The sequence below is a fragment of the Zootermopsis nevadensis genome, unplaced genomic scaffold (genome assembly GCF_977971745.1).
Source record: "Zootermopsis nevadensis isolate Lab colony 2312 unplaced genomic scaffold, Znev_1.0 Znev_ptg000024l, whole genome shotgun sequence".
Lineage (NCBI taxonomy): Eukaryota > Metazoa > Arthropoda > Insecta > Blattodea > Termopsidae > Zootermopsis > Zootermopsis nevadensis.
In genome coordinates, this window is record NW_028259156.1 from 3,063,336 (window position 1) to 3,077,410 (window position 14,075).

Sequence of the window (14,075 nt, forward strand, 5' to 3'; positions counted from 1 at the left end):
ATGAAAATCCACTATTTGTTTAATTTATGTTTTCACGAGATAAAACTGCCTGTACCATTACTACATCATTAAGGCTTTGCTTCTAGAAAATACGTCAAAATGTATTAGACTCGCAGTGTTCATCTCCTGACAGTTACGCCTACATTTAATAATTTCGCTGTGAATAAAATGTTAGAATTATTTAGAATGTTTACAAAGAATGTTTCAGCTCTAAAAGAACTACAGTTCTGTGAGTTGTTTACGCAGGCCAGAATTTTAGTAGATACTGAGTATAATTAAGTAAGAAATGAAAGCTATCCCCCTCCTACCCTCGGGGGTTTCGTCGGAAAAAATGAAAATATCCCGAAAGTAAGTAGTCGACAGGTAGGATTTGAGGTTTTCACTGCGCTGATTCTGAAGACGATTGTCTTCAACTTTAACAGTCTCTCAACAGATTTTCGAACGCACGTAAAAGAATTAGATTTAGACTTCAGATTCTAAAACCCGTGTGTTAGTCTTTTGCTTAATTAATTTTGATCAATTATTATTTAAAGTCAGCTTATATGTTCAGAGCATATAATAAGCTACAATGAAATGTCCGAAAGTATTTATAAAACGTGATAATAATTTAAGAATATATTTATTTTTTTAATATCGTGTATTTAGTTCGTGAATATCCTGTTATGAGCTGTCTTGAGAACATAGATATTTGTTACAAACAAATCACAAGTCATGTTACCGTGCAAATAATTTATTTTATTTGTTGAATACAGACATTGATTATTCTATAGCAGTTCCAAGAAATTGTCTTAGAAATTATGAAAGTTACAACAATTTTATATGCGTTCCGGTATACTGTTGCGCACAGAAGTACTGAAGACATTTCAGAGTCTCTTATAACCTTAATCGTCACGTGTTAATGGGACTTACAAGGATGTTTGTGTGTTGTACAAGAAAAGACGAGAAGTATAAACTTCTGGTTGCAGTCGAAAGTGTTTACATACACAGTTGAAGTAATTAAACGGAACCTTTTCATTAGTTTCGTTTGACTCTCGTAGTAAAACCTCTTTATAACATAGACCGATATAATTCTCATAACTTAGGAAGTTTCAGAATATTTGATAGTTTATCCACAGACAGGATATTACAATTATAAGGATTAGTTTCCTCCAATATCGTGAGGTTCGAACATTAATAATCAAAGCATTCTTGATAGTTAAAGCCCAAATACCAGAATTTGACGGCTGTATTACTGATTTTAATTTCATCCGGAAAGTAGCTATTCAGGTATTACTTAGTTTTCCTCAGTGCATCCAATACATTATTAATAATTAATACGACGCCTTAATATTATTCCGTCTTCACCATACGTTTTATTATGGTTTAATTCGAAGTATTGAAATTTCTACAGTTGATCCAGCGCTGTTTAATAACCTACGAAGTTCATTTAGCGTGAAAAAGTCCGCTGTTATATTTATGTATATAATCTGTTCATTTTTTTAAAAAAACAAGTTTGATGAGATGGTAGACATTTGCATTTTATGAATAAAGTGTAAAATTTTGTAACTCGGCTCGTCGTGTTAAGCTGATTCTGAACACGAGATTCTTCGATGTGTGTTATAAAGAGGTTTTTCATGGTTCTTCCATCTAACCTTGTGGATAATGCCTCTGACAGACACAAGCAACGGTGACATTGACGCCCTCGAATCTGTTGTTGGGGTTCACGGTATGTCGGACAGCTTCGTCGACCGTAATGCTCGTCCTGAGGGCGAAGACGGTGTAGTTCATAGCGACGCAGCGGTAATGTGGACTACCACAGGACTCGTCGTTGCATATAAGATGTGACCAGTATCTCGGAAAATACCCGAAACCTAAATCGAGTTGGGTGGTAGTGTCTGAGCGGCAGGAACACTGGGACGGGTTCGAATTCCGGAATCGGGCTCTTGTGTCAGGAACCGGAATCAGGCTGAATTCTGCGTTCAAAGGTGAAGGCGGGCCCCGTTTAACTAATGCCTCCTCGCCGTTAATGTTGTCTTCGTCAATATTATTCAGTAGGAGAAGCAACCTGGAACATAAGAAAATTCTTTTGAAATTGGCATTGGAATGTTTGTTTTTAAATGTCGTTATTAGGGTTATTAAATCAAGGAGGATTGGATGAGTGGGACGTGTAGCACGCGTATGAATTTTTGTTTTGTTTTGGAAGATATGAATGGAAGTGACAACTTGGACGACCTAGGCGGATATGGGATGAAAAAGTTAAAATGGATCTTTCTAAAAGTGTAACTTCTTCGTAAGCTTAAAAACTTTGGACGTTTCTTTGTTTATGTCAGTTGGTTTCATGGCTATTAGATCTTCTGTTATAATTATGGAACCCCTATATTTTACCTTGTAAAACGTGGACTTCCACAGATATTCACTTAGGACAATTACATGTTTAATATTTCGTTAACCCTTTGAAGCCGAAGATAGTCTGAATATTATTTATGAATTCAGTCCGTACCGCGAAGAAAACACTACACCTCACCATTACGAAAATCAGCTGGTTAACCCTTTGAAGCCGAAGCTCGTCTTCATAATATTTACGAATCCAGACCGTACCGCGAAGAAAACACTTCACTTAACCATTAGAAGTCGAATCAGGCGGTACCACTTAAGATTTAACAAAAGAACATCCCGGTCAAAGCCTTAATAATATACGCGACTTAAAATTAATTATTTGCCTAGGACTTGAAGATGTATTTTAATATCAGAAATATCCGCTCATGTAATCTACAGCGACATTTTCAGCAAAGACTGCATTTCGATTTCTGGTATTTTTTCGCACTTTCTAAAATGATTACGCAAATTAATTTCTACACTTTTGCGTCAAAGTACCGAAAAGTAGAAACGAGCAATAAAACATTAAAACTTTTTTTAACGACGTTCCAACCACATACATTATAAGAGGAGTATATTTCGATGATTGTGAGCCCTGAAGAAGGAGGCAACATGTTTCCTCGAAACACTAGTCTCTGATTATAATTTTACATGACGTTACAACCTAGAAGACCAACACGGACGTGTTAACCGCCGTGGAGACGTCAGATCTCAAGGTACTTACCTTTCGTCGTCTTGGAAATTACCCCACTCTAGACAAGGACCTTCCGTGCAGTCGCCAATTTCAGGAACGTGTCTCCCGGTGATGGGTGAGTCTTGGCCTTCCCATCTTTTGGGAAAAGGGTTTATTGCGTTTGAATTGCATACCGCCGAGAAAAACAGCAAAGCCAGGCATGTCATCATCTGAAACTGAAGAATTATAGGAAGAGAGACGTATTTATGAACAGATTTAATATCGCGAGGTCTCGGTACTGGCAAAATATGACGAAATCATTTCACCTCCTACCAGTTATCCAACATATTTTATTATTTATTTTATTTATAGAATTGCACACGTTTTCCAGCGTCTTGCAAAGCAATAAAAAAAAATTTCAACTTTGAAAAGACTGAAATATGACGGAGAAAGTATACAAAGCGGTTACTTACTCTTGGTCTTGAAGTCATAGATGAGAGAGACATGTTCTCCTCGACGAGCAAATCTCCCATCTTCTCCTCTTGTTCGTCCAGATGATACGAAGTCAAAGATGATATCAGATAAACGTTCTATCATCCTGCACCCTTATATGTAATGTGTTATAGTGACGTCATACGTACAGGTACAGGGAAGGAAATATCACCTTGACAGCGCGACCTCTGTGGGCGTCTGACACCACTGTACTGAAACGTCAGTGGCGCCATACCTTTAACAGAAGCATCGACGTCTTGTGCAGAAAAGGCTCAACTCCAAACAAAGAACGTTACAGAAATGCACGATTTTATTTTCGGGACATGAATTTAGAAACTTCATACGCGAGACTTATCTTGCTATTTTTTTTTTAAAACGCCTCTGTACTTTGTCAATAAAACTCATGAAATTTAAGAATTATCAGGCCGATTAAAACACCACTACAAACATTTCACCCACGCAAGATCACACTATAATTAACATACATTTACGAAACAACATTGAATGTGATAACAAAGTACAATTGATCTAGAAGAGGATAACTTTTCGATATTTAATGGACATCTGACGAAGGATTGCATTTAGAATATTACATTTAAATTTATATCGATTATACACCTGAAGATGGTTCATTGAAAACCGAAACATGTCGTGAAAAAGATGATGTTCTAATTGTAAATCGAACATTTCGATAGAAATAGCATCATTTTAATATATTTTAATATATTTTAAATGTTAATTGTAATAATAATATTTTAATATTTAATAAAATATTTTAGTGTGATTAGACGGTTAAAATTAAACAATTATAATTATCACAATATGACGCAAAATTATCATCTCATTATCAGAGATTTAAATATTATATAAAATTGGTCTGTCGAAAAGCATGTAACTAACGAACTAAGGAAATATTTACGTTAAATAGATTCTTTATTAAAAATTAATAGCACGCTCTGCTAGTCATGAAATTTCACGTCTTTTATGGAGCTCGAAGGTTCATTACCATGTTTACAAGAACCCGTTATCAGTAACTATTTTAAGGTAGAAGAATCCAATCCACGCCCCGAATCCAGATTTGCTAAAGATTTTAATATTATCTTTCCACCAATACCTACGTCTTCCGAGTGATTCTAACTTTTACAGTTTCGAACGAAAATGTTCCACGCATATCTCATGTCCTTCGTGCGAACTACATCCCCCACCCATCCTATCATCCTTGATTTGATGTAAAACTGTGGAGTTTTTGATTACTGATTTCTCTTCAGGCTTCTGTGACTTTGGTCCAAATGCTCTTCTTAGCATCTCAGATATTCTCGCGGAATATCAATGCATAAATGTCTTTGTGTTTCACTTAACAATTTTGGAATTAGCTTCTCAAGTTACACGTGGAAGAGACGTCCTCCAGAAGAACGAATATACCGAAAAATCACTATCTCAGGCTAACAGTTCTTAATCTTTTAATACCTGTACGTTACGAGAAGTTATACAGGGCTTTGGACTTAAGTGATTCTTTGGTTAGAAAAGAAATATGGTGTGGGATTGTGGATTGAGTTAATCTGGCACAGATTAGCATCCGGTGGCGGGCTTCTGTGAACACGGTAATGAACCTTCGTTTAATATACTGCTGATAATATCCGTATTGGTGTCTTTTCTCACATAAGTTACCATTCAAGATATAAACAAAACAAATGAATACGATCAATGTACTGTATCACTGTGATTCTAGTGGGGAATCCCTATTCGTGTGAGGAATTCAAAGCAGGGAATCCCTGTTTTTAACTGAGGTTAGAGGTTATATTCTAGAAAACGCGCTAGAATTGTTACGCTTTGTTTATGTTTTCCGAATTTCCTAATTTGTTTAGACAAGTGATAGAGAGTAGTTGTGGCCTATTTTAAAACAAATGTTGCCTCGGTTAGCGAAGACTAATCAGGTATCGTTCGAGAATTGGTAAGGCCCATTGCAGTCAACCTGGCGTGTTTGAACAGTCGAGACATGACAAATGATGTGGAAATATAGTTTTTTTTATAAAAGAATACTTCAGTGTCGTAATTTAAAATTCTGATAAGTAATTTTGAAAATGTGACTCAAACATATGCAAATGCTGTATAATACAGTAATGTTTAATTTTTTTATTGTGGTCGTATTAACAGTTTAATTTAAAAATATATATATAATGTGTAATTATATCTTTATACTGATAATTCCATCACTCGCTTGAAAACTGTTATATATAATTAACATATAACTAACTCCATGGAGTAGGTCTTCATGAGAAGGCTAATATTAACACTTCGATACTACATTTTACATTCGAAATGTAACAGAATCAAGAAAGAATATATATAAACCTTAATTTCTGTAAGTATATCGCAATAAATGGTAATGTTTGTCTTTTACAAGTCAAGATCTGCTTTGCGTAACATTCCGGGAATACGTGAGGAGAGCTGTGGGTTCTTAAACCATAATATTATGTTCGGGTAGTCATTTTATAAGAACGATACACGCTAAGATTCATTACATTATTTTTGGTTCATGTAAAGAAATTTCATTAGCAATTCTGTAGCCTACCGAACGAAGACTTACACACACTTTATAGATAAATCAGTATAACATTTCTCGTATGACCATTTTGCGCTGATTGAACATTACAAGTCCATTAAGAAGCAGGAAAGTACAATGGCTGTAGAAAATTCCATTATCACAGCAAATGGACATCCGGTAACTTATTATTTTCTCACAAGATGAAAGCTGTATTAAGATAAATGTCTCTGTTCGTCTGTCCCAAAATAGGTTCTATTATTTCCATCTTTCAGTGAAGTTGGTAGGTTATTCAATGACGCAAAATCATTTTTTTTTTTTGATTTGATGAAAAATCAGACGAGACGTAATCTAGGAATATGGTTATAGAAAATGGTTGCCCTGAATACATTGCTGTTTGCAGATGACCAAATTATAATTCAAGAAAGCGAAGATGAACTGCGGAGATATTTATTTCACTTTAATTATATATGCGAAATATATAATTAGAAGATCTTGATAAATGAAACTTTTGAAGGGAAGTATCCATTTCGAAAAAAAAAATTGTAAAAGAAGATAAAACTCTTGGAAACGTCAACGACTTCAAATATCTAGGAAACAGACAGAGATAATAAGTTTGTATCTTATATGCGTCATGTTTGTGTTTGAATTAAATATATTTATTTTGTACAGTCTATACACAAATGTTTGAAGTTTATTGGTGTTGTAAAAAATTATATAATATTAAAACATTTTATTGTGTAAAATATTATATTAGCGCTTTTAATCGTAAACCAATAAACTTCAAACGTTTGTGTATAGACTGTACAAAATAAATATAGAGATAATAAGATTACAAAATTCCAAAATTCGAACACTTGAAGGGAAAACTAGGAAAGATACACAAAGTTTTATGAAGTGATGGCTGTTCCTGCGCTACTGGAAGTGAATGTCGGACAGTGAGGATAAGATATATACAAAAATTACAAACAGCGGAAATACGATTTTTAAGATCTGTGAATGGATGTACAGGATTGGACAAAATCAGGAATTAAGATATAAGAAAGGAATTTGAAGCATTTTAAATTAATTACGGGATAAAAATACATCAACAAGAATGGCTGGAACATGTAGAAAGGATGGGAGAAGGACGAATCTCGAAACAGGTCCTTTGGTATAGACCCAGAGGAAGACCACGCAGAAGGTGGATTTCATCGGCCTAATCCGTGGATTGGAGAAGAAGAATGTGTCAGGGCAATTGAAGTGTCAGGAACTGGGTTATATATTCATTAGATCCCTTTATGTTATTTGTAATATTGTGTTTCAGATATGTTTTGTAACATCATTTAGGCTGTTACACGTTGGCAAAATTTACCATGCTACAATTTACAAACATAAGTATAACATTCAATAATATTACACCAACTTATTATAATCCTCCAGTGCAGATTAAAATATATATATATATATATATTTTTTGGATACGTGCAGAATTAAAAAAAATATTTTTTTTTTATACGTGCAGAATTAAAAAAATATATTTTTTGGATACTTGCAGAATTAAAATATATATATATTTTTTGGATATGTGCAGAATTAAAAAAATATATTTTTTGGATACGTGCAGAATTAAAAAAAAATTTTTGGATACGTGCAGAATTAAAATATATATATATATATTGGATACGTGCAGAATTAAAAAAAAAATATATTTTTTGGATACGTGCAGAATTAAAATATATATATATTTTTTGGATACGTGCAGAATTAATTTTTTTTATATATATAAACAGAAGGCATTATTGCTGTCAAATATTTCAGGATGTTATGAAGTTTGCCCTGAAAAACTTGGAGCCCGATTCGCTGTATTTTCTGCAAGTGCAGGCCCTAACACAGTTTGGACATGAACGACTTAAAGGTGAAAAAGCAGCCATCTTCCTCAATACGGCAGATCATATAAATGGTAAGCCTTAAGGTCCTCTCTCTTCCTTCTAAAATACGAGGCTTTTAAAAAAAAAGAGTAAAATGAAAATTGTAGTATTTATAATGTGCCAAACAAATAAAGCCTTGAGAATATAGCAACTACTAATTTGATCTACTGTAATGTCTCGTTTCAGTTTCCTCTTTCCGTAAAACCTTTTGTTAACTCGGTCTTTCCAGCGTCTGGAATGTTCCTAAATTTCGAGCAATTTAACGATGCAGGAAGAACACGAAACACTCCTCCGTTGACACGAAATTACATTGACCGTTGAGGCAGCAAGATAATCACGAATAGAACCAAATCACAACCACGTATACCGGCACATTTAATATTAGCATAAGTACCGCCACGGTGGTCTAGCGGTTAGAACGCTGGCCTTGTAATCCTGGGGTCTCGGGTTCGATTCCCGGCAGTGCCCAAATTTATAACTTGTGTTGGGCAAGGCCGTGGTCTAGGCAACACGGAGTTTTCCTCCGTGGCATCCCAACAATTACTCCATTCACACACAGAAGAAGGCAATGGCAAACCACTTCTGGATCATCTGCCAAGAACGTATATGAACAGGTCCCAGTCCGAGAAAAGAATGGAAGGATCCTGTTCATATGGACCTGTCGTCAGACAGAACACTAAATAATAATAATAAAATATTAGATAATACATCATTAACCCAATTGCTATGAGAAGCCACTTGGTTTCACTGTGTAGTAAATTAAGTATGTGGAATTTACGTGACATTTATTTATTGATATTTTAAGTTTAGTGTTATAATAGCTATTGGTATTTATAAATATTTGCTAAATTAGTGAGAAATTATTTGATATTATTCTAATTATATGTACTGTAGTTTATCTCATTCTTGGGTTATGTGCTGTAATAGCATCTTAGCATTTTCTGAATGTGATTTTTCCTGCTTACTAAGGTACAGGCACCTCTCGGTTTACGAACGAATTCCGTTCCAAGACGTTATTCGTTGCATTCCTGAGCTTTTACGATGCATATCGTATACGTTATCAGCCATTTTAAAGCATTAAAACTGTGTAATAAACATCGAATGGTCTATTCAATACGTTTTATTATGATGTATGTGTTATGCGAGAAAATATTCTACGGGGCGTGGCATGTAAACCAACGTTTTTTACTGGCTAGATTATTTTTAATATCCAAGGACAGTTCAGTATAATTATCATGTAATAATTTTCTGATAATTATTGTAATAAATACATTTTTTAAAAGTTTATTTGTTTAAAACTTACAATTATGTTCGCTATACGTTTGGCATTTTGTTTTATAAGTAACTCTATCTATTGGCGACTTTAAGAAGTTTTGGATGAATTATGACGTTCGTAAATCGAATGTTCGTAAATCGAATGTTCGTAAATCGAATGTTCGTAAATCGAATGTTCGTAAATCGAATGTTCGTAACTCGAATGTTCGTAACTCGAATGTTCGTAAATCAAACGTTCGTAAACCGAGAGTTTCCTGTATATGGAATGTGATTCTCTAAACAAAATAAAAAAAATAAGAACGAGCTGTTTTATGATATTTTTATTTACTTAGAAGTTCTATAACTGTGTAAAGTCTTTAAAAACTCGAGTATGTTATTCCGTGTATATGTAGATACGAAAGATAAGGTATTAACCTCTTAAAAGTCTGTGTGATGTCATAAGATGTTAAAAAACAGAAACACGCAGTGTGAAACAGCCACTCACTGCTGGTAGTTTGTAGGTTATCCTTGTGCGTTTAAGTGTATTAAAATATTTTTTGTTGTATAATTGTATTAACTATTAAACATACTAAAAATGTGATCTGCAGTCAGCGAGGTCAACATTGGATCTCATGATGGAAATGGTAAGCGAAGTGTTGGCAGAGTAGAAGGACTGAAGGTTCAGAAATTATATTGGAGTCGTGGCCAACTCCTCGCGAAGATAATATGGACACCAAGGCCCATTATGAAGGGAGTCTCCTCTCCCAGATACACAGTTGCGTGGTGGTCAGGACACTGCCATGGCCCTGGTGTTACCACGCTGCAACCACGAAGCCAGCTAGCTGCAACCACAGAGGTACGTTTTAATGTCACTAAACTTACCACATGGCAAGAGACATTATCCATCGAGAGGTTCTGTCGTGTTTTAAACACCATGTTTTGCATTCGTGGCACCCAGCATACAATCTACAATTAAGTAGGGTTATGTTGACTTCTTGGACGTGCTTTCGAAGCACTTGTACGTATTGTAACAAAAAGATCATATTTTAAATGATTTTCTATTGGACTGTGAGTGGGTCCATCATTTTCATTTGTGGTTCAGATAGCAAAGAACACGTAACTTCTTGTCATAGCATGGCTCTCTGAAAAAGATTGTCGGGGTTTTGCGGGGTACGCATTAAACATACGACTATTATTATTTCACTGGTGGATAGAGAAACTCTCAAAGTTTTGTTCTGTACAGCCCCGCCATCCAGTAGTTACGCGTTTGGCCGCCAGGTGTCAGCTTTTGCAATATGGCGGCTAACGGTAAGGGGAAGGCGTTTTATACTCTCGAATATCATCAAAGTCGGTCTGTTACCATTGTACAACGGCACTTCCACACGAAATTTGGGAAGGATCCGTCCTCCGACAATTAAAGCCATATCGCCTAATGCTGCTTCAAGCTTTAACACCTGATGACAACCACCGAAAGGGGGCTTTCTCCACTGCACTGGAACAATTAATGGAATAAGATGGCTTTTGTGACAGACTGATTTTTAGTGATGAAGCAAACTTTCATTTGTGTGGAAAAGTTAATAAATACAATATTCGAGTTTGGGGGACGGAAAATCCCCACATCAGCGTGACTCCCCCAAAGTGAATGTGTTCTGGGCTGTTTCCAAAATGAAGGTATATGACACCGTTTTTCTTCGCCGAACAGACAGTAACAGGACTGACTTATCTGGATATGGTCACTGAATGAGGACAGAGCTGATTTCATACTGAAACAAGATGGCGCCACACCTCATTTCCATCGGGAAGTCAGGGCATTTTTAAACCAGCATTTACCGCAGCGATGGATAGGACGCGGGACCGACGTTGATCAGAAGCTCCTGTCTTGGCCACTTCGTTCACCGGACTTAACACCATGTGATTTTTTTTTTCTGTGGGGCTACGTGAAGGATCAAGTCTTTGTCCCCCCTCTAACTGCGACTATCCTGGATCTGAAGGTCCGTATCAGAGCCGCCATTCTAAACATCACCGCTGACACGCTGGAGCGTGTGTGGGAAGAAATGGACTATCGTGCAGATGTCTGCAGATTGACAGAAGGCGCACATATTGAGCATTTATAATGCATGTAAACAAACTTTGAGAGTTTTGCTACACAATAAAACAAGATTCGTATTCCTACCTCAATTGTACTACGTGTAGTGATTTTTTAAAACCCCGACAATCTTTTTTAATCACCCTGTATATTCAAAATCAGTCTTTAAACAAAGAAACAAATTAACTTATAACATCAGCCAACATGATAAAACCCACCATAACCCCACATATGATTACTCATTCTGGCTGGGATTCTTAGACCAGCATTTCTGATCCATTCTATGTAAATGACATTGTGATTCAAATTTGTTTTAACAATTTCTTTACTTTCATTATGAATACTAAAAGCATAAATTCAAATATTATGTTGGTTTTTCCCATGTTATTGTTACGATCATGTGAGACTATGTTTCGATGGAACTTTGGTTACCATTGTCCATTTAACAGATGTTACATAATTAAAAATGAAGCAGCGATGGAATGATATTTACAGGATAAAACCGAAGAACTCAGAGATAAAACTGTCCCAGTGCCAGTTTGTCCACTATATCCCACGTAGACTGACGTGTGCACGAACCCAGAACTATCATGTTACAAAGATAAGAGAGAAAAATAGATAAAGATTAAAAACACGACATTAAACTTGTTATTATACATATTCAAATTTACATACAGTGTGTAACCCAAATAGTAAAAATTTAAAACATTTTCTATAAATATTCTGCGTGCGAAATGTATCACGTAATGTATTTTAATGAGAATAAGGATCATTCCCCGCCACGGTGGTCTAGCGGTTAGAACGCTGGCCTTGTAATCCTGGGGGTCTCGGGTTCGATTCCCGGCGGTGCCCGAATTTATAACTTGTGTTGGGCAAGGCCGTGGTCTAGGCAACACGGAGTTTTCCTCCGTGGCATCCCAACAATTACTCCATTCACACACAGAAGAAGGCAATGGCAAACCACTTCTGGATCATCTGCCAAGAACGTATATGAACAGGTCCCAGTCCGAGAAAAGAAAAGGATGGAAGGATCCTGTTCATATGGACCTGTCGTCAGACAGAACACTAACAATAAATAAATAAAATAAGGAACATTGTCAATGGTAATAGAGAGGTTTCTTATGCAGATATTTTACTGTATAGGTGGCACAGTACGATCTTTATGACTTAAGTTTCTGCTGCAAGTATCGAGTGGCAGTTCGAGAAACAAACCCGGGCGGAGGAAATGTTCAACACGAGGCTACTCTCATGTTTATGACTCCAGCTTGCAGTGAGCTACACGCTTCGAGTTCCAGCCAAGAAAAACCTGATTGTTCACAGTTTGGCGGCTGTCAGTGAAAATTTCCTCGTAAAATGATCTTCTTGCAAAGAGCTGAATGGTTTGAAGTGCCATTGAGAATGTACTGTTCTTATGCTAAGTCGTTGAAGTTAATGGAATAATAAGTTATGAAATTTCTCTTCTATATTAAGTTTAAAATCTTCGTGCATACCAGTGCTTTAGATTTAAGTTACGTAAAGTGTTTCAACAAAATTTACATTCATGTTTGCTCGTAGGAAAATACAGTGTGTCCATAAAGTCCCTTCGAGGTTTTGAAAAATTGTGACGCGCAAACAAATTGAGCTAGTCACATGCGGTTTGCGGAAGATTACAGTGAAACTCTGGAAGTTTCTTACTGACCTCAGTAGACCTCGATGTGGGCTCCCTTGGTAGCACGGAGAACATCCAGATGATATTCGAGCTCTTGCCATGTTCTGTGGAGCATGTCCGCTCGAATAGCCGAGATCGCATTCAGGTCATCATGTCCGTTAACTGATGTTCGGAACACTTTGCTCTTGACATAACCCCACAGGAAAAAAATCCAGTGGTGTTAAGTCTGGTGAACGTGGAGGCCAAGGCATTGGACCGTCTCTGCCGATCCATATTCCTGGAAATGTCCTGTCTAGGTACGCGCGTAACTGCAGACCCCAATGAGGTGGATCACCATCTTCCAGTTTCACTGTAATCTTCCGCAAACCGCATGCGGCTAGCTCAATTTGTTTGCGCGTCACAATATTTCAAAACCTCGAAGGGACTTTGTGGACACGCTGTATATTACTGCTGATCTGAAGGTTTAACCTTAAAGCTGTGATCAAATTGTTCATCAGTGTAAGGGTTGTGAACGTAAGTGATATGAATATATAATTAATGAATACATTCTTTTATCATTTATGGGAAAAAAATATAATGAGTTATGATTGACGATTTATTCACTTTTAATGATGACTATGAACAAGTTTAAACATTCTTCAATGTCCTGAAGTAGCTTCTGCTGATGGATGTGAATGACAAATATTCAGTATAGATTACGACATTAGATTCCTGAATTCTGATACGATCAGATACTGACATTGATTATTTATAGATCAGAATAAGGTAATTAAGGCAGATGACCTTAATAATTTGGGAAGTTAAGTTAGTTCAAGGAGCTGTTCAGAAAATTAAAAGCTTGTAAATCATTTGTATTGAGTACAGATGTACTCACAAACGTTGTGACTGTATAAATTTAAATTTTTGAATGGAAGTGTCAATTATTTCATTAAAATGTCCATTATATCATGCCAATTTAAATTTAAAAAGAATAAGTAAATTCTAAATTTATATTTGTATGCATGAACTATTTTTTTGCTGAAGGAATTATCATAAAACGATGTTTTTAAACATATCAGTAAAATTTAATTTTGATTCAGATTAGATATGTGGATTAAAACTTTGAACACGAATAT

The 14,075-nt window shown here is 35.9% G+C and overlaps 2 protein-coding genes across 3 annotated transcripts in view; one reads left to right on the plus strand and one right to left on the minus strand.

The window, feature by feature from the left end:
- Positions 1-13,873, plus strand: part of LOC110827309 (anosmin-1 Kallmann syndrome 1) — a 48,510-nt gene extending 34,637 nt beyond the window's left edge. For both annotated transcript variants that reach the window (XM_087355170.1, XM_022058853.2), the window contains exons 5-7: positions 7,863-8,004; positions 9,835-10,082; positions 12,456-13,873. In XM_087355170.1, coding sequence (XP_087211296.1) covers positions 7,863-8,004; positions 9,835-10,082; positions 12,456-12,650 — 585 coding nt within the window. In that variant the 3' untranslated portion in view covers positions 12,651-13,873. The remainder of the gene's footprint in view (positions 1-7,862; positions 8,005-9,834; positions 10,083-12,455) is intronic.
- LOC110827310 (uncharacterized) lies at positions 1,377-3,690 on the minus strand. Its single transcript, XM_022058854.2, has 3 exons — positions 3,502-3,690; positions 3,080-3,264; positions 1,377-2,044 (listed from the first exon to the last, which is right to left on the minus strand). The coding sequence occupies exons 1-3, from the start codon at positions 3,559-3,561 to the stop codon at positions 1,627-1,629; spliced, it is 663 nt and encodes a 220-aa protein (XP_021914546.1). The 5' UTR covers positions 3,562-3,690; the 3' UTR covers positions 1,377-1,626.
- Positions 13,874-14,075: the final 202 nt, after the last annotated feature.